Source organism: Hermetia illucens, chromosome 6, assembly GCF_905115235.1.
Source record: "Hermetia illucens chromosome 6, iHerIll2.2.curated.20191125, whole genome shotgun sequence".
In the NCBI taxonomy this organism is placed as follows: Eukaryota; Metazoa; Arthropoda; class Insecta; order Diptera; family Stratiomyidae; genus Hermetia; species Hermetia illucens.
In genome coordinates, this window is record NC_051854.1 from 22,000,239 (window position 1) to 22,022,190 (window position 21,952).

General features: G+C 41.2%; 1 protein-coding gene across 5 annotated transcripts in view; it reads right to left on the reverse strand.

Moving 5' to 3' along the window:
• The window catches only part of LOC119659920, a 175,095-nt gene extending 163,160 nt beyond the window's left edge, over window positions 1–11,935 (reverse strand). For 2 of the 5 annotated variants that reach the window (XM_038068248.1, XM_038068245.1), the window contains exon 1: window positions 10,633–11,933. In XM_038068248.1, coding sequence (XP_037924176.1) covers window positions 10,633–10,811 — 179 coding nt within the window. In that variant the 5' untranslated portion in view covers window positions 10,812–11,933. Of the gene's footprint in view, window positions 1–10,632 lie in introns of all 5 variants that reach the window. The other 3 variants (XM_038068246.1, XM_038068247.1, XM_038068250.1) reach the window with 3 other exon arrangements.
• Window positions 11,936–21,952: the final 10,017 nt, after the last annotated feature.

The following is a 21,952-nucleotide window of genomic DNA, read 5'->3' on the forward strand; positions in this document are numbered from 1 at the left end:
TATACAATAGATCACGTGTATTCAATTCGTCAGCATTCCCTTAAAAGGGCAGGGACTCTGGCAGTCATAAACGACTTCTGGGGATAATACAAGTATCTACAGTAATCAGAGAATAGTCACTGGAAACTCGTATCAGGATACAGAAAAGCAAAGCTTAAGGAACGAAACTCCTGTATTAGTTTCGTAAAGATGGTATCGAAAATGTTTGGTGAGTTATGCAATCACGTTAGGGCCCGGGTTTCCTCTTTATCGTTTTGGATGCAGGGGCTATTGTAGTCAACATCAGAACCACTTTAGATGGATGGTACTTCAATTTGTCCTATGTTTAGTAGCATGTAGAAAGTTCCAAAAGGCAAGATTTGACGCTGAGAGAAGGATGATGATGGCCTTATATGTATTATGTTGGCCAGGTTTTCATCCTGCCATTCCTCACTGCATTTAACGCACTGTCTTTGCTGGGAATTGTATTGTGGTCATTACAGACCCGCCGTATGCTTCTTCACGACTCACAGTAGATGATTGTTTTGAAGTTTCTGCAGTTTGAAAGATTGCTTTTAGGTGATGCTGACTTTTCTTCTAATTTTGATTTCGTCCACATCCTTATATAATACGGAGATCTCATGTTCATGAACATAACCTCTGTCATTCTTGGTATGCGGAAGCCGGCAGTTTTGTGAACTTATACACTTAAGATTGAACGTGAAGTCTCCCTTCAGAGTTTTTTAGATTCTTGTATTTCTTTCGGAGAAGTCTTTTAGATCCGGATCATCGTTCACCTTTTTTGATCACCTATGGCAAACTTACTCGCTGACGGTCTTAAACTTATTTCAATTTATCGGCATACAACAAATCACTCTGATGAACATAACACAGCTTCCAATTTGTTTTGTTTTGACTTAGTGTACGTTCCGCTTGTCCTTTATAAATGGTAACAGGTCAACTACTCCCATTCTATGTTAGCTGCTTGAAGATATCCAGGTCCTGTGCTCTTTGAGACCTGACTAGCTTATTGCTTTTGTCAACTCTCTCATCTTTCAAGGTCCTTTCTTTTTCGAAGCTTTTGTAGTCAAAAAAGAGTTCAAAATTCAGGGATTTTTTCAGCTTGTGTCATAACCCCTGTCCTCAATGAGTAATTTCATCGTGGTTTGCCTTTTTAGGGCTTTACTATGGTTTTTCTCGGTTACATTGTACTTCATTTGAAGATCTTTCGTGGTATTGGATCCCACTACAGCCAAGCTTCTAAGAGCAAAACACTGCGGTCAAAATATGCGTACGGTTTTTTCACCTCAAAACGCGAGCTCTGAGCTCTTGCGGTGCAACTTCTCTGCCTTTTTCATTTCTTATTTTGGCTGGTACTTAAGGTGCCTTTCCTATAACTATTCTGGCCCACGAACAAAAATATGGAAATGCTTACCCAATCTCTGTAAGACAGTGTATGAGAATTTATTTTTATGACAACATACGAATACCCTATTCGGTTCTTGGGTCTTTTCATTAGCCACAGGAAATCGAGAGAAATTAGGCCCTCTGAAAAGTTTTGTTTAAACGTTTTATTCTTTTAGGGGTTGAGTTTATTGAACAGATGGAAAGTGCAAATTGATGTTGTTCCAGGCTGAACCCGTATTTAGGGCACAGGTATTGATTTAGTAGTGGGATAACGGAACTATGGTTCTGACAAATGCCTTCCATCACTAATTACCACTCTGATCAAGTCCAAAGCTAAAGGAGTTACCATCATTACGGTGTCAATCAACCCTGACATCCGTGGTCACTAAAGGGAAGCAACCAACCAAGCCACAGAACGGTAGTATCTAGGATTATCCAGATATGTAAAAATTCTCAATACGATTGCAAAGACTTACGAATAGTACCAATGATAAAGGTAGTCATTCCCTGGAAATAGAACGAACATGAGTAGACAGGAGCCCGAAATCCACTGTTTGGGTTGATGTTTACAATTTTTCCACTCAGAATAGTAACTATTTCCAGTCGACGGTGTTGAGGTGGCAATGAAGGCCTATCCCCGAAAAGCAATGATGGTATATGCACGATGATGTTGTATGACAAACGCCATGTGATGACTGTTTGATATAATAAAAAAAAACAAGGTTTGGGAAGCAGAAATCCCGGTAGAGAAGTTTCTACAGGAAGCAGATTAAGGAAGAAATAGGTTCTTACTTTGTTTACTAACCTTGAACCTTGCACTTGAAGCTCTGTTGAATGCCAATGATGTTGCAACTACTGCATATCAGTTAAATGGTTCAGAGTGAAAAAACACCTATGTCTTAAGCTTGAAGAAGTCAAACAGCTACTTATGAAGTACAAGGACCATGTCTCTCATTCCTCACATTGGCTACAGATAGTCGAGCCCACTACCAGAATTTCATTTTCTCCAGATGATTATTTAAAGGGCAGTATCTTCATTAAAATTTCACAAGGGTTTTTTTTAAAGGACAATCAAAACAGGGTCCTGGATTTTCCCAAGAACACTTTTGCTTGCCACTGGAGTTGAAATTTCTTCATTCGACTACTTGGGTTCTAATCTTCTTGCTCTAAAGTTAAAATTTAACGCTATTGTAGAACCAGACTCCTGGAGTTCTATTATGTTAATCTTCCTATTGTTAATGATGTGCATTTTCTCTGGCAGTCCCATCATGAACGTCTCCCACCGTCGACTGTAGTTTAGGCATCTAAAAGCAACTTCATACCAACTGGTGCAGCCATTCAATTTTAATAGCGCTGGTTTGTTTGTTCAAGTGGCTGTTCGAAGTTTTACCTAAATATTCAATAGTTAGTGAAGCAAAAGCTGTAAGAGCCAGATATAACAGAAGATATTGGTGAAAACATCCAAGGACTTGGATGGATGGAGAGGTCGTCTATTCAGAATTTTGGTAATGTAAATGGGAAAATTCAACTGTGAAAAATACCTATCATCTAATGGTACAAGGGTACGGCAAATATATTTTTGCGGCAAACGGAAGAGTCACAGTTATCATTTATCAAATGGCGCCCAATGTGGGGCCGATTCTCAACTATTTATAATCTCAAAATGAAAGTTCATCAACATTTCAGACGGTTGCTGGTAACTTTAGATGCCTTTATTTGTTCAGAGATGGCCCCAAGAGTCTTGTCATGCATATATTAGCTTAAAAAATTCGTCCCAGCTTATGTGATTTTTTTTTAATAAAATGTTTAAAATGGGGGAGATAGATGCTCAAAAGCACCTACAGTTTACTGCAGCAGTCAGCAATTCTTTCGTGAATTGTGATAGAAAAGTTGAGCTAATTAAAGTTAAGGAAACACCAACCAAATAACCAACCAATCAACAACATCAAATCCATTGAATCAATAGGATTGCAGGTTCATAAATATTTCATCATCAACGGCGCAACAACCGGTATCTGGTCTAGGCCTGCCTTAATAAAGAACTCCAGACATCCCGGTTTCGCCCCGAGGTCCACCAATTTGATATCCCTAAAAGCTGCCTGGCGTCCTGACCTACGCCATCGTTCCATCTCAAGCAGGGTCTGCCTCATCTTTTTTTTCTACCCTAGATATTGCCTTTTTAGACTTTCCTCTTCCATACGGATTTAGTGACCCGCACACCGTAACCTATTGAGCCGGATTTCATCCACAATCAGGCGGTCATGGTCTCGCTCATAAATTTTGTCGTTGTGTAGGTAACGAATGTGGAATGTAGGGGGCTAAAAATTCTTTGGAGGACTCTTTCCTCGATCGCAGCTAAGAGTGGCAATTTTTCTTGTTAAGAATTCATAAATGTATGGGGGAGAGGGTTGCCTGCAATGAGCTAAAGTTGGAAGAGGAAAGTAGGATAAATTCAGATATTTTGGAAGCACAAGTGACGATTGCGACGAACTTAGAGCTGAAACTTAGAAATGAAAGAGGATGCCCACTATGAAAATAGGAAAAGGAGGTTGAGGAGGATTTGAGTGAGTAATACATCAAGTGGCATTTGTTTGTTTTTCAGTGTCAGCTGAAGGCGAAAGTTTCTAAATTGGGTTTCAAAAAAGCACAGTCCTTCGGGGACAAAAAAGGTAGAGAATTGAAGGTCATCTGAGTCATCTGGATGGATACGGGCACGTTAGGGAATAGAGGAAGCCATCTTCAGCTTAGTATAAACCCGCACTGATATCCAGAGGGGAGAGACAAGTATCCAACAATAAAATCAATAAAAGATACTCTGCAGGATCGTTTAACATGATAGGAGCCGCGCCATATGATAATTGTAGGGGCGAGTTGAGTAAAGGACCTGAAGGCCTATCAGAGTTTCGCATACCTTCTTAAGGGATATTATCGCTTTGGATTCTTTCACATAGATTCTTATATTCCGGCCAAAAGCTGCCTTTGGTTCAATCATTTTAATGTCCAGACTCTTAGCGGGACCAATCTTTCAAACTTTGCTATTATTACATTGAGGAAGTTCCACTGGTAATGTCAAGCAGAGCCTACGATATGTTAGGTAAAAGCACTTGACTTACGACTATTACTGTCAGGAGGAAAAGATCACTTAAATGATTTTTCTTTTCATCGCTTTCAGCTTGGCTTTAAACCCAAGGAATAATTTTTTGTTTTGTGTTGCTACAAATATGAAAGATATTCAAGAGTGGACACCTTATTGGGTTATTCAATTCCAGACCAAAAAAAGAATTGCGTGATTCTGAAAAATAATTGATTATCAAAGTGGGCGGCGATATAAGTTTGAGAACATATGACTTAAAAAAATCGTGAAAGATAAAAACCATTTTTAAATGGCAAACTTTATGGAAGTTCTTCTGATATCTAAAGGAGGACTCAGAACAGTGTATTTGGCCTAATGTTGATTTAGTAGCGCCCATATATTATCAAACAAATTGCGCAATGCATGCTGTTGCTTTTTCAGCTTACGGCTGAAATGTAATATTCTTAAAGGTAGAATTTCAAACTCATCCCTGAAGGCGGTGGAAAGTTTAAGGAGGAGGAAGGGAGTGGTGTCCCTCTTCAAACCCAGTGGAAACCCGATACGCTCATCACCCTTAAAATGTTCGGGCAGTGGACTTCCTTTTATACCAGAATGGCCAAGTTGAATTTTCAAGGTTGTCCAGTGAGGAGGATAGGATGGGGAGGATTTGTAGAAGACAGAGAAAGGCTCTCTTTTTCTAATCCTATTAAAGAAGTGTGACAGTCAACATCCCTTTAAACAATAGGATTTAATTTTGAGCCCTATTTCCGCAGTGGTAAAGGATGTCCTCTCACTCAAATTCCCCCGTCTAATGGGGGTCATCATGATGAAGTTGGGTTTGCCAACCAATCGGAGAGTAATAGTAAGATATATGGAAGGAAAAAATGTCCCGCTTTTCTACTTCTGTTGAAGTTACGAGACCCTGAAAAGGGGATATTTTCGGATCATAAATAAGCTGGTAGAGTAATTATCGTCCAATACGCAAGAGGGCTACAGAAGGAGACATCCTTTTGCCTTTCTACCCAATCCGATAAAAATAGATGCAATAGCATTTCAATGGTATGCTACCTGTATCGTTTCCAACCTGTAATTAATGTTTAAACAGATCTTCATTAAGTGAATGGGAAATACAATTGCTCAATGCAACGCTGCGCATCGCTCCATTGTATAATTTAATTGGCAGTGTATGGGCCTTATAGGTTCTGTATCACGAAGTGTTTTGCATAGACTCTAACAAAATCAATGAAACTGGAGAGAACTAAGTTTTTGCAATACATGAACTAGTACAGGTAGAGTCCCAGAAGGGGGAAGGCTTAATTGGTAAGAACAGCAAAACGCAAATGAAACAATCTATGAACGATAAGAGTGGAGGCACACTTTCCTGGAGGCCAAGAATTTGATTGTCTAGATATTAAGCGGGAATAAGCACAAGGTTTCGGTCGCAAATTGGGTTTACTGAGGTATTTGGTCAGAAGACAAACGGAGACTGGAATCATCATTTAGTGAGCTTCGGAATAGTAGCACGAATTTAATGATAGTAAATCTCTAAGTACACTCAAAAAACCATCCATCCGTATACCGAAAAGAAACGTTCAAGAAAAGTGGGGTAGTGTTCATAATAAGCTGAAGCAACCAGTGTAAGGCACTCACAGCATGCCATAATGGATTACAAAGACATATGGGGTATCAGTAATAGAAACTAGTTGTCATGTCATTTTAAATGATGAGGGTTTTTACCCTCTTATTTCAACAAAGAAGCCTACAGCAGCAATGATGTCAGCTGTGGTGCAAATGTAAGCTCGCAGCGAAGCCTAAAATATATACAATGGTGAAATCTTTCTCCTGCCTTCATTTTGTTAAGATTTACTATAAATTCACTATCTGTCTGTCTGTCTGCCATATGCCCTTTTCTCCAAAACGGCTAAACCGATCCGAGCTAAATTTGGTGGACATATGAGAACTATGAAATCCCATGCATACAGTGAGTGACATAAATTTGCGTGGCTCCCCTCCATGTAAAAGGGGGATGTAAACATTTTTTTCATCGAATATAGTCATGTCGGGTATTGCAAAGTGCGCAAAATTTACACACTTAAAATGAGACAGGACTCATTTTCGGAAACTACCCAACCCAAAAATCCGAAAAAATCAGTATAGTGCGCTTAGATAAAATCTAGATAGAATCTGTCCCACTCCGACATCTGCTCAAATAAACTTACTAATGGTATATTACCAGCTTTTAGAAACTGACTGGAAAACTCCCCTTAAATTCATCATCATCATCATTAGGACTACTAATGTATCGTCATCATTAGAAGTACTAATAAATCATTACAAAGATATTATACTAATTGCACCGGCATAGAGGGTAGTATTGTGCATACGCACCACAAGTTTCATGAATATCCAACTATTAGTGTCAAAGTTATAGCAGTTCAAACTTGTCAATTTCGTGCGAATTCACACGAATAATTGACATTCGAGTGAAATATAAAATGCCATTCATGAAGAATCTACTTTTGCCCAGCCCTTTTTAAGGTTTTGTGTCAAACAAAACCTTATTAGAATCGAGACGGTGTCTGTCTGTCCGTCTGTCCGTCCGTCTGTCTGTCTGTCTGTCACACCCGATTTATTCGGAAACGGCTATGCGGATTGTCACGAAAATTGGTGAGAGTATGTAATCTGGTGTTCCCTTTACATGCAGTAAGTGGCGCCATCTTGTGTTAAATTTAAGGGAGGCTCCCCATACAAGTGAAAGGAGGGTCCAAATTTTTTTTTCACAGAATGTAGCGATGTGGGGTATCAAACGAAAGGTCTCAATTAGTACTTTTCGAAACTGGTTTAATATATGATATTGCGTGAAACATAAGCGAGTGAGGGCTCAAAATATGACCCCCAAAAAGTGTAACAGGTCTCGTTCTCAGAACCTATCCAACCGAAAAATCTGAAAAAAATCACAGTGGTGCATCTCTATAAAATCTAGGCTTCAAAATATATCCGGTTCCGATATCTGCACAAATAAAGTTAATAATAGTATATTTCCACATTTTAGAAATTTACCCGGCAACCCCCACTTATATTCATCGCAGAAGTACAAAATTTGGCATGCGTATAATAAAGAACATAGTGCACAAGCTAGTCAAGTTTGAAGAAAATCCTACTATTATTAACAAATTTATAGGGGGTGAAACTTTACAATTTTTTGTGAATTTTGTGCACTCTACAACCTGCATGACGTCATCATCACATATCAATTCGTCAATACCACAACGAAGTTAGTTCGTATCAATTGGGTGGAAAAGGATTATTTTGTTTTAGTTTTTTATTCATTTGAACATGAATATCAATTATTCCAACGAGACATGTGTGTATGTAGGTATATGATATATGCGTGCTAATGAACTTTGCAGATAGTGCCTAATTCAGATAGATATAAGACGTAAATCGGAAATATGGGTACGATCAATTTATATACGTGCATATATGTGTACAGTATTCGGAAATAGGCTGTTTGTTTAGGGTGAGCGTAATATCTATGGCTGTAATATGTACGTATGTCTCGTAGTTTGGAAAAATATGAAGCATTATGTTGGATTTGTAGTTATATAGGGATAGAAAAATGTGCGTTGAAATTTCTTACATAAATGAACACAAAACCTTTATACCCGAAGCGCGAGCTTCCGGTATTCCGACTTGTTTATATCTGATGTGGGTTAAATTCTTCCCATTTGCTAATAATATTAAACTCAGAATGTCAAGCGTATGAGGTTGACTATTACCAATACAGGGCTTTCCATCAAATGATTTATTTAAATCGTTTTCTAAAAAATAGAGGGCAACGGTATTTTTAGGTATGTTACACTTCTTTTTCTTCAGCCTTTGTCCTGTTCACAAGTGGGGTCGGTTTGCAGTGATCGGTTCCACCATTTTATTCCATCAAATGCCTGATTAGGATGTGATCGCGAGGCTTTTAAATCCCCATCCATTGTATCTAGCCACCGTTGTTCCGGCCGGTCTTTTAGTCGCTCACCATTGACTTCGATGTTTAGACCACTATTGGTAAGTGAATTCTCGTTAGCGTGAATTACAGGATCACACCATCGAAAACGCCTGACTTGCAGTTTTTCCACGATCGGTGCAACCCTATATTGATCGAATATATCCTCATTTCGGATGTAATCAAAACGTGTTGCGCCACTAGTCCAATGCAACATCTTCGTTCCCATTACAACAAGACGTCGTTCATTGTCTTTTATTGTCGGCCAGCACCCATAACTATAGAGACTGGCAGACAGACGAAATTGCGGCAAATTTTAGATTTGAGACTTTTGTCGATCATAAAGAACACCAGTTGTGCAACGCCACTTCATTCAGGTTGCGTTAATGCGTTCTCCATTGGCTGATAGCATTGACTTAGTTCTGGGCAGGTTACCGCCGTTGCCAGAACTGAGCCATTTAAATATCTGGAGTCAAAGCTATCAGCCAAAGGAGAACTGCGTTATGCTTCTCACATAGGGAAACACAAAACCTTTTATACCTGAAGCATCAAGCTTCCGATTTCGCGACTTGTTCTTATTGTGGGGAATACGGTAAGAGCAAAGTCAGGCACTAGCGCCAATAAATCACTACAGAACGACTAGATTGACGAATAAATATTTGATGTTACCAATTGATTTGCCTGTTTAGAGAGATATATGAGTATGTCAAATAAAACCAGTAGCGAAATCTGGGGTGGTATTATCTTGGAAAACAAAAGATACTGGCAAAGGCTATTGAAATCAATAACAAAAGCGGGCAAAATTATCATCTATAAGTTGATTATTTTCCGGTTATTTTTTATAGGTTTAAAATTAGGGCTTTGACCAAAACATCATATAATTGGAAATAAAGACATAAGGACAAGCAAGGACTTTTCACATTGAAGCTTGAATCTCTGGCAATTATCTGATTAGATTGACTACTGAAATGTTTACTTTGAACTTGAAACTGCTTAGCAACGGGGATAGTAAATTGAGTTCAAAATTTGGGCGAGAGTTTTCTCCTTCTCCTTTAGTCTTCATTCTGTTTAATAGTGAGATCGGTTCCTATTCTAGGACCCATCTATATGAACCAAAAAAACCACAATTCTTTTTGCCGTTGAACAATGGGGAAAAAGGCAAAGGTGAGCTTTTCAAACAAAAGCAGGTTTGGAGGAAATTACAAATCAAAATGAGAGTGAAATGTCCAAGTGGGTTGCGGGTAGTTTAATAGTTTTGCGTTTTCACTATCCAACTTATTAGTTCGTCAATAAAAACTGAAAACCTTATCCTTAATTGAAATGTAGTAACGAAGCTATTGTCATCTACCACAAAATTTTAAAAATTGTTTATCATAAGCAGTTCAGAGAACTGACATGTCTTGGTCTGGATCGTGAAATTTCTGGTACACATTCCTGGATTATCGATGCCCTACGCCGATAAGGCAAGAATCTGAAACTAATAAAGTTTTTGGTGACAGTTATGGAAGGATTGTATTTGATCCTGGCAGTGCGCCCATCCAAGGGTAACAATATGTCACCTGCATGTAGAGAGCTATTTTTCGATTGAATTCTCTTTGTTTCTATCTGGAACTGAGCACTCTTTCATGGCTATTGGATGGTGCTTGAAAACATGGCTTCGTAATTAATTATAGCCCACGTGTTTAATGCGGACTACCACACTAGATGTACTTAAATTACATCGAGGAATTTATTGAAAATTACGAACATTTTGGAAGTTGGTTGCACAAAGTTGACATGTTCGATTATGACAAGTGACGAACCTAGGCCATCTGCAAAGGTCATCAGGAGCCACATGTAGTATCAGAGCGGAGGATCCTCCTATCTTTACGGTATGGCTAGTGCTAGTAGTGAGTAAAATCAAACACCAGAGGAGATTATAGAAAATAAGGATCAAAATATGTACGTATATGTGCCTGTGGTATGCCTCGGTAGGGAGCCTGTGCACCTCTGATAAGTGATTCACTGTACAAAATGCTTGATGTATATACTTTCTACTGCCCTTAAGAAGAAAGGGATGAAAATAATTCCACTCGTATTTTTGTCCCACGTTGGGCGCCCTTTTGAATTTCTTTTTTAAGAGTTATATTTTATTGATTTCAAAACATTAGCATAATTCAATCAATTATTAACTTACCTTGAGTCGTCAAACATTGAATCAATTTTCAGCTTATAAATAGAATTTCTGCTGACACTGGATATATTGTCCAATTGATCGCCATCCAACAGTCGGAATCCAGACGACGTGCTGGATGCTCTACGCGTTTTACTAGTCACCATTTTCGGTGCTGTTAGGTCAGACTTACACGTTACCATTTTTGCTTGAAATTGTACTCCTCTTTTGTAACGTTTTGGTCTTAATTCCGAAAATTCTACTTTTGCCTAAATTTTCGAAATTACTTCAATTTCCAGACCCATGATCTACCGGCATCTTTCCGCTAAACGAAATACCACTAGCATCATTATGAATCACTACAAAACCAAACGAACAGAAATTCCATTTGTCTAGGGCATAATTTTTATGAAAGCTGGAGGAATTCCCTGTTTGAATTTTCAACACAATGTATGTATCACAAAAAACGCTCACTCATCATTCATTATGCATAATATGCCATTATTCATCAGACTTGTAGTACTCGGTGTAGGCACTGCTCCACATTATTCTTCGCTAACATTATCTTTTGGAGGAAAATGGGGAAGCATAGAATCATTATTCATTATTAAACGGTCGGCCGAGAAGTTCGCCGGAAACCCAGAAGAGAAAACAATACAGACGAAACAATATGGAGTAATAATAACGATAACAAACAATAACAAAACAATCCGGAACGTATGTAAGTGTAAACTTGCGCACTGCGCAGGTAATTGTTGTTACAATACAAATCGTTATTGTTTAACGCAGAACTAGTTACTGCTGTTTATTAAACTCCAGCGCCGAGTATGTAGTTAATTAGAGCAAGAGCTTTTTCAGCGCGTAACACCACAACCCATTCTTCACGTTACACCGAAATATGTATCAAAATCCATCACCATCACTTTCACTCCCGAATCACGAACTATTGTTATAATTTCATGTAAAGACTTTTGGTATCCATTCGTCTTGTTTGTTTGCACACTTGAACTTTCGACAGGTTATTTCTCTTCCTTTTGTTAGACGCACTCTAGGTCAGGTCATCGCAATTAATTTCCAGTGACCACTCAATTAAAAGAAACCACACATGCATCACAATAACAACCGCCACAATTAGTTAATGTTTAGGGTCTGCAGACCTCCAGATGGATAAACGCGATCGTCTTAGCCGTTTGCCCGAAAGACGCTTGGAGTCAGATGCTCCTATCTTAGGTTGCTGTTGGTGCCTTCAAATCCCGTACCGTACTGATCTTAAGAAACCATAGTAGGCAACTAAGATTGTCTAAGATATCTTAGTGTAGTATAACTGGCCGTTGCAGGTGATATGAGTATGGGCAAGTCGTTTAGCAGTAACTTGAAGATTTAGCCCGATCTCGCGCAGCTTACAACCGCTTTTCTCGTCCAGCGCTTTCAAAGCCACCTATCGATTGGGATGATCAGAAAAGAAAAAGATGATATTTAGTGAGAAGTCGAGATAAATGATATGGTTGTGATAAAGAAAGAGTAAGATTAAAAACTAGACCGTTGAAGATAGATATTAAGGCGCGCGGGAAGATGCTATTGTAAGTAATTCGTATAGGAGCTTGCGATAAGGATGGCTTTGTGAAGAATTACTTGCAGATATTAAGATATAAATCCAATGATCTAATAATTAGGGAAGGGTTTTTGTTCAGTCTAATCTTAGTAAGTGAGTGTAAATTACATAATTATACTATTAAACACGTCCTCCTAGCAATTTTTCATGATCCATGCTTTCCCAAACCGATCGCAGATGTCCTGCACGTTTCGAACAATTTAGCGAACATGTCCGGTCTGGATTCTACGGTAAGCTTAAAGGCCTTATTCGGTACTCCGTCCAGGCCTGACGGTTTATTGTCTCCTATTCTACCGCAGATCTCCGGCAACTCGTATCTGGTGACTGCCGGAATTGCCATCAAATTCAGCAAGAGGGTAGAACTCGTGATCTGCGGAGATGAACGGCCTATTAATCATCCCATCATGATTCTGTAGGCACTCCCCCACGCGTTTACGTCCACTTCTGAGCAGAGTTCCTTAAAGCATTTCCTCTTGCTTCGCTGGATGACGAGCTTGAGGGTTTTGCGGGCTGCCTTATAGGCACGCTCTTTTTGCCCCTGATCGACTCTACCTACCGCTATCTGAGCCGTTCTTCTAACTCGGTGGCAGGCTGATCGAAGGCCGGCCAGTTCCACCATTCCACCAATAGTTTGGTCTTCTACTGGGGAATGAACACCTCCTAGGTATGGACGCGTCACATGCTTTGGCGACGCATTGGGCCACATGAACGGCACTTTCCCTAGAGGCGCCTGCGTTTTCAAGTCGATCTAACCACACCTCTACGAAGGTCTGCTCATCCAAGGCTTTTGCAGACCAGCCTGTAATCTTTCTCGGCTTTGGGCATGATGAGTCTTAGGCCTGTGGCTGGACTCACGTCTCAAATAAGATTGCCTGGTGATCGCTGTTGGTGTAACGTTCACTGACTGATATACCATGCACCCGCGCAAGGCTGACAAAGGTCAGGTCTACAACCGAACGATTATCAAGCATTTTCTCGAATTCAGACAGTGTCAGACTTGGTGGGGCATAGCAGTCGTATACATATACACCACTAATTTTCACCCACATAAAGCCACTGGCTGCCTAACTGGAATACATTATACGGCCTATCGATCGCAAGCCACCACCGTGACAGTGGTCCTTTTCTCTTGACCTTCGCAGCCTAAGGTCTCGCGGCGCCTGCTCGAACTGGATGAAGGCAGTTTGTACGTCTCGGGTCGTTCTTATGATGTCAATACCGTCAGTATACGCCAGTAGTTGGGTGGACTTAAAAAGGATCGTACCTCTCGCATTTACCTCATTATCAAGGATCAATTTTTTCAGGGCCAGGTTAAAGAGGACGCATGATAGGGCATCTCCTTTTCGTAGACCGTTATTGATGTCGAATGGTCTTGAGAGGGATCCCGCTGCTTTTATGTGACCTCGCACATTGGTCAGGGTCAGCCTAGTCAGTCTTACCAATTTCGTTGGAATACCGAATTCTCTCGTGGTCGTGTACGGTTTTACCCCAACTATTTTATCATAGGCAGCTTTAAAGTCGATGAAAAGATGGTGCAACCAATGTCCATATTCCAAGAATTTTTCCATCGCTTGCCGCAGAGAGAAGATCGGATCTGTTGTCAATTTGCCTGGAGTGAAACGTCTTTGGTATGGGCCAATGATGTTCTCGGCGTATGGGGCTATCCGGCCTAGCATGATAGCGGAGAATATCTTATAGATGGTACTCAGAAACGTGATACCTCTATAATTGCTGCCCTGTGTGATATTTCCCTTTTAATGTATGAGACAGATAATGTCTCTTTGCCAGTCACCAGGCACTGATTCGCTGTCCCACACCTTGAACACAAGTTGATGAACCACATGGTGTAATTGGTCGCCTTCATATTTAACTAATTCGGCTGTAATTCGATCGGATCCTGGCAACTTATGATTTTTAAGTGCACGGATGGTTTCTTCGATACTTGGTGGTGACGTCTTCAGTTGACGGGACCTCCAACTCGCCGATATTCTGGTTATTCAGTAGTTCATCAAAGTACTCAACTCCAATATCCCCATTCTGTCGGAAATCAGATTTTCCTCTTTGTCTCGGCAGGATAAACATCGATGTGTGTAAGGCTTCATCCTGCTGACTTGTTGGTAAAACTTCCGCGCCTGGTGCGGTTGCTCCCTGTACTTTTCTAGTTCGCAGACCTTTTGGTTCTTCCAGGCTTCCTTTTTCCATCTGTGAAGTCGCTTCTCCGCTCGCCGGAATTCGTGATAAGTCTCAGCACGTGCCCGTGTCCTTTGAGAATTCAACATTACTCAGTATGCAGCATTCTTCCTTCCCGTTGCTAGCTTACATTCATCGTCAAACCAGCCGTTCCGACTGTTTTTGCGACTGGGGCCAAGTATGTTTGTGTCCGTATTTATGATAAAATGCTTCAGGTGATTGTTAAGATTATTTGTTGATTCTTCATCTCCCGGATTTCTGTTGACTACGGTTATTGCGGCATCCATTTCCCTCTTATAGGTGTTGCGGAGGGTTGTGTTGCGGATGGCTTCAGTCTTAGCTCTCGCCAGATTGTCAGAGAGGATTCTCGGTGGTGTTGTTATTCGAGCACGGACCACCATGCCAACGAGATAGTGATCCAAGTCTATATTGGCCCCCCTATATGTTCGGACATTCATCAAGGCTGGGAGGTGGTAGCGTTCGATCAACACGTGGTCAATTTGGTTGAACGTGGTCCTATCTGCAGAGGCCCACGTATGTTTGTGGAACGCTTTCCGCGCAAACCAGGTACTTCCAAGAATCATTTCGTGTGACACTGCTAATTGAATAATCCGCAGTCGGTTATTATTGGTATCCCTATGTAAACTATGGGAGCCAACGTATCGCCTGAATACGGGCTCCGTCCTTACTTAGCTGTATGATTTTGACATCATACCTGGGACAGGTTTCGAGGGTTCGTTCTACTGCTTCAAAGAAGGTAACCTACTTCGAGCATATGGTTTACCGGATATGTAGCGACTCTTCTCCAGGAAACCAGTCTCTGTCCAAAGCATCTTCTGTACCGCTGTTACATCAGCCCTATATTGGAACAGGATATCGGTTAGCTGCTTGGCAGCTCCGTCTCTGTACAGGGAGTGTACGTTCCATGATAAAATGTGCAAATCGTTATTCCTTTGTCGTTGCCGGATTCGTCGTTATGTTATCCGTCCAGCCCGAGGCTCCTGTTGTGTTTTCGTAACTTCGGTTTTCGGTGTAGGGTTGTCAGCCCTACCCAACCCCCAACTTGGAGGACCAGCTGGTACAATTTGTACCGTTTTTAGGCGCGCACGACTTGCCTTCAGGCTGATACTAACCTTAAACGAAAAAGTGGGTTCGCTTACAGGCTTGGCATCCGTATGTACTATGTTTGGTAGGCAAGAGTGGCAGTGGATAGATCCTACATTAAGGAGGAGCAGCAATTCCATTGCCGTCTACGCCATGCAGTGGAATCAACTCTCCCAAGATGGACGGCGGATGGGACGTCGCAACGGTTTCAATCGTATTTCAGATAACCGCGAGCGATGGTGCGTGGGTGTAGTTGACGTACTATAATCCACGAAGGGGTAAAGGCTTAACATTTGTATAGAAGGCTCTTTTACAAAGGTAGACTTTGTTCACGTTTAATTTCAGAGATGATCGGTTTTCTTCTGCCCGCATGACTATAAAGCGGCGCCCAGTGGACTATTTTATACCATTTATGAAGGGGAGGACTGCATTCACCAAAATCGATATTTTAAAAATAGGGACGAATAGTTTCGCCCAGGGCAGAAGCAACTCATCAGACGCTGCCTCACCTCTGCCCTGGGCAACTCATCAGACGCTGCCTCACCTCTGCCCTGGGAGCAGCGTGACCGTAAGTGGCAACAGGTGGAAAACGCTCCTTTATATATTCGCAAAAACACGCGCAAGGTGCGAATTATATCCATATATTTTATTGCTTGGCCACTACATTCCCCCATATTGCTGCTACCTACGTATACACTACTGTGACGATTTCAATTAGGTTTACTTATGATGGTAATCCCCATGTTAGATTCATAGGTGGTCTGTTCAAATTAGTCCTAAGCGATTATGAAAAAATTCGTGTTTATTTGAATGAACCTCAGCTTTTCATTACAGCCAGCACCTTCCTAAATTCTGGACATTTACCACTTTCGTCAATATGCCAATTATTTGTGCATCCTTTTCTTAGCGCAATAGCATTTGGGGCCTTATTGCCCTTGCTGGCAATATGGGCTTTCTCCCCGTGCTTTCTGCATCGATCAGATCGATCAATGCCGCTAGTGCATGTCATGCCAAAGTGTCCGAATATGAGGCATTTAAAGCTTTTTAGTGAGATTGATTCTTTTAAACGGCAGACCATGGCCCACCCAGTTCGAACTTTTCCGGCCGCAAATAACTTCTGCGGTGTTTTCTCTGGTAATCATATTGTAATCGTTTGAGAACCGTAATAGGCTATTCGTAAACTCACAATAGATTCCTCTGCAAGTTTTCCCCTTAGAATTGTTCCTTCGAGGCAGTGCAGATTTTTTCTTACTACGTTACGTCATTGAGATCCTTACACTGTATGTCGACCTCATGTTTTTCGGTACGCCCTACGACATTCCCCCCAAGTGTTTTTAAAACTAAGTTTTTAACTTGAGTGCGCAAGCCATCAGTTTTGCTCACGCTCGATTTTTTCAGCTAAATATCAGATTCCCTTTCCGGGTTTTTTTCTTCACTTCTTCACTCTTTCTCCAAATCTAAATCATCTATAGCATTATCTGCTATCCGTTGCCGAGTTGCTTCCTACCGAGGCACTGCGAAGGAGGGATATCGACGGGTGGGAGCCCGCTTTCCCCACTCTCAAAAGCCGAAGGTAGTGGAATTCCATGCGCTGCGTCGTAACTTTACCTCTTCTCTTGGTTTTCATAGTACCGTGTCACTATGCTAGGCCCTGAAAAACCGTCCGTACCGATATTTACTTAAAAAAAAATTAGTAATAGAATACAATGAAATTTTTTAAAAATTAACTGAGACCCCTGTCTTTGAATCATAAAATCATATGTTCAGCGCAGAGCTTCTGGTTTTTGACTTGTTATATAAAATTATCTTGCTTCCCTTGGTTGCCAACTTGACAAGTGAAGAGTCTCCTTTAATCAGCCAAACTGGCAAGAGTCATTTCTTTTATTAATCGCCGATGATTTTGTATGCGAGCAGCAGAAAGTTAGCAATGATTCGTTCTAGATCCGAAAATTATTATTTTGTGGAGACCGCCATTGTAAATGTAACATAGAGTAGAACCCAAAAGCAAATCGCTTTAGTCCAAGATAGCGAGTACATTAATGTGTTTAAGTTGATTGTGTTCCTATTCACGCAACAATTGACTGACTGGTTATTTTTTACTACTCTCGGATGCTCGGAACACGAAACGCTGTGCCCTCCAATCCCACTAAGCCCTTCTTCTACACCTTCTTGAAGCATCTGTTAAGAGGAGTGCAATTGATGTCTACCTTATAATCGCCCAAGGCAAAGTATTTGAGTAGACAGGTACAAGGAATCCTAAAGCCCCGTCCGCGCAAAGAGTCTGTGTCTTTGTGTTCTCCATTACAAGGGGTGTCCCCTCTGCCTCCTGCGGCAATGTGCTTTTGTACTCTACCAAGCCAAGTGATAGCAGCAGCAAATCCGATATTGAATTGTTCCTGACGGCTACCGCAAGACGCACTCTCTTGACCTGGGAGTCGTTTTTTGACAGACTTCTAACTGCAAAATACCGGCCGAGGTTAACGAGCATCGTAATTGTACAATGCTATGTACCAACGGGGACTTCCGAGCAATTACAAGCATTTTAGGAGTGGTTTCCTAAAGGTGACATAGTGATTGTGATGCGTCTTCTGAATTGGATGGGTTCCGAAAACACTTTGCTCGAACATGTGATGGGGAAGTACCGCTTGTATGTCGCTCGATAGTGGGAGAGCTTTCTTGCTGATTGTACGATAGATATACTGAGTAACCGGTCTGAGAATATCAATGAGCGTTGTGAAGCTGCCATCAAAAATGCTTTTTCCTCGGGTTTTACATAGGTCGCCGACCACGTCCCGAAGGGTGCCATAAGATCTGGCCGACTGTTGAATCATGGAAGCCACGTGCCCGAACTCCAATACCGAGCGAAATCTCGAGAAGTTCAGCGTAATGCACGCCGTGACAAGAGATAATTTGTTATTGTGCTAGTTAAGGAAGTGGAAGATGCCGTAGGTCGCAATGATTCCAGAAGTGTATACTGCTCACGAAAGAGTTTGCATGTGGTCACAAATCTTTCGATAGTCCTGTGAAGGACGTTAACGGTTCACTTCTCATCCATGATGACGAGTAACTGAAGAAATTGGAAAGAACATTTCACTTCTGGATAATATGGGTAGTCATCGCAACATGCAGATATCGACTGTTCCACCAAGCAGAAGAGAAATAATTTCGGCCATCAACGTACTCAAACGGAGTAAAGCCGCTGGGCTTGGCGGTCTCCGTGCAGAATTATTTACCACGGCACCTGTAGTTACTGCAAATTTGCTACTTCCACTTGTACGGAATTTTGGGAATTCGAGATCTTTGCCACAGAGTGGAAAAAGGGGATAGTCGTTAAGATTCCAATTAAGGGCATTCCTTTTGAATGTGACAATTGGAGAAGTATCTGCTTGCTCTCTGCCTAAAATAATTCTGGAACGCATCAAAGAACATCTAGATAGCTTGATTGACAGAGAGCAGGCTGGTTTCCGCTCCGGATCCTCTTGCATTGACCACATCAACATCCTACGGATCATTTTGGAACAGTGCGCAGAGTTTAGATCCTTGCTGCGCCTGCTCCTCATCGTGTTTAATAGCGTCAATAAGAAGTGTATCTGGGGTGCTTTACGTAGAAGGGGCATTCTTGAGAAACTAATAGCCATTATCAACGCTACATATGATGGAGGAAAATATCACGTGCAGCACGGAGATAAAATCTCGGAGGATTTTGATTCCACCAGGGTTGCATCCTGTTAGCGATATTATTTTTTTGTTGTCGGTAACGTTCTTCATGTTACCCTGTTCGGAGGACGTGGAGAAATTCAATGAACTATGACGTCTTTTCTCAAATGCTTCGTCTATGTTGATGACATCTGTTTGCTTCCTCACCAAGTCATGGAGCTTGTCCAAATGGCTCTGGATTTGGAAAGAGAATCAAATATTGTTGGACTGAAAATAAACACCAACAAAACCAAGGTCCTCAGTCTGACGGGCCACCGCACTTTCCTTATCAGCGTTAATGGACAGAGCGTCGAAGACGTCGATCAATTTGAATGTCCAGTAAGCGTGGTTTCTAGCGACGGTGGCACCGAACTGGACGTAGCTCCACGCATTGACGCATTGCTCTGTCTATAATATGGAAATGTAGCTATCTTAACACTAACATAAAGTTGAGACTGTTCTGTGCAAGTGTTCTTTCCATGTTGTTTCCATGTTGCTATTGTATGCGGGAGTAGTACATGGAAAATGGACTCCACTTGTAATCAAAAGCTCCAAGGTTTCGGCAAGTGGCATGTGGATATGTCACACATTAAGGAGAGGCGACAGTTGCATTGCGGGCTCTGCCCTGCAGTGGAATCTTTTCTTCCAAGATGAAGGACTGTTGGGTTGCACCAACGGCATTAGACACAGAATAGTCGAGGAGGGGTGTGGGCGTATTGACAGTTCGTGGAGGAGCTGGAGCGTTTTTCGCGAGCGATGGCGATACATGTAAAACATTGATTCGTTGTCCACATCATTTGCAATTCTCAAATATTGGTACGCAAATGTTGTGCCTTATTTTCGTGCGTGGTATACCAATAGATGCTACCCGTGTCGAGTATTTCAGGTATTTATGTATATCCACGTCACCCTTTTTCTGAATTTGCTGCTTTTTGTTACCGTAAGAGAATGTTTTGAAAATTCCTGCCATTTTTACGATATCTACAGATTCTTGCTTTTAGAGTCTTGTGAAAGTATAAACTCGTACATATATAGAAATAACGAACTAACTTAAAAAGTGAGCGGATTCTCAGCTACCTTAATTTATCTAAAACTTCCTTCATAAAAGATAAACTGTTCATTTACATTCATTTGACTTACGCTGAACTCCATGCATCACACTAGATCCCCGTTCTGTGGACAGATGTACAGTACCATCTTCCAATGAGGAAAACATGTATCCAGAATAGTCTAGCGAATGTAAAACAGCACAAGAAGTTCCACAAATAAGTAGGCATACGGAATGAATCATGTTCAAGCCATTTCCTGAAGACGGCATTCTCCGTTCATGTTGATCACGATCAGTTAGATGATAGATGAACTGCAATAAACAGATAGAAAAACAAACGGTTAGATATTTGCAGAATCTCGGTACAAAAGTATAATTATCGTTCCAAATCCGGTGCATGAGATCGAGTGAAAAAGATTTTCTGTTCTTTCGGAGGTAAGAATAAATGGTAAAAGGCTTAAATTGAACAGAAACTATTTTACTGTTAATCATTATTATCGAACGGATTAGTTAAGCATGAAAGGTAACTATCAGCTTAAGATCTTCCTAATTTATCCAATTTAGACCTATATTTGAAAACGTGTTAGTAGCTTTGCGTGCAGGGGTAGTTTTCTTGTACATTACGCTTTTCAATTCAAATATATCATTTTATATTAACGGATGTGGTTTCTATAATATAATGAACACATAGGTTCAGGTAGAAACGAGGAAGTAGCAGTTTTGTTATGCCGTAGGTGTATATATGTTTTGAGGTAGCTTCATATTAAAGAAAAGTTAATTATTCCTTCATAGTGGTTATTAAGAATCGCCCTCGAATTTGGAGATTATTTTAATGTATTCGGTAACCGACGTATAATTAATCTTTTGTTGGGGTACTCAATGGGCAGCTTACTGTCCGTCTGTTTTATCAGAACGTTGGGGCTTTAAAAACCAAGCTGGGGGCCTTCAATTTATCCGCCCTGGCACAGCAACACCATACCATCTGTATCTCCGAAACCTGGCTGAACGATGCCATATTAAACTCCGAGCTCCCCGTAGGGTACTCCACTTTCCGCTGTGACAGGGACCGGGATGCATCTCGTAAGTCCAACGGCGGTGGATTTTTAATTGCAATAAAATATGCACTCCCCGCCGAACTCGTCTTCTCCTCCTCTGGCTTTCCTTTTGATTGTGTTGCTTTTTGTATCTCCCCGCCCAACGTCTTCCCGTTCATTGTATCTTGTGTATATGTCCCCCTGTGCTAGCCCTTCTCACCTGTATGAAGAACTGTTTGACAGTTGGTCTGAACTCTTTGCCGTCAGATTCCCTTCCCTCCTTTCTTCTTTTGCGGACCTCTCCGTGCTCCACTGGCCTAATCATTCTAGTCTTCCAATTCCTTACAACAACCTTTCCCATTCTTCCCCCCCACTTTCTTCCTTTATGAACACTTGCTTTACCCTAAATTTCAATACCACCAAAAATTCCTTGGGCCGCACTCTCGATCTCTTCCTTTCCAACCTCCCCGAGCGCTACCTCTCTTTATTTTCTTGCACACCCCCGTATGTAAAAATTGACGGTCACCACCCCGTGATTGAATTTGAAGCGGAGCTCCTTCGTTCAAAACCCAAAACCAGTAAGTTCAACTTCCGCAAAGCCAATTTTGACGGCCTGAACTCAGCTTTAGCGTCTTTCAACTGGGTATATATACTAAGCAA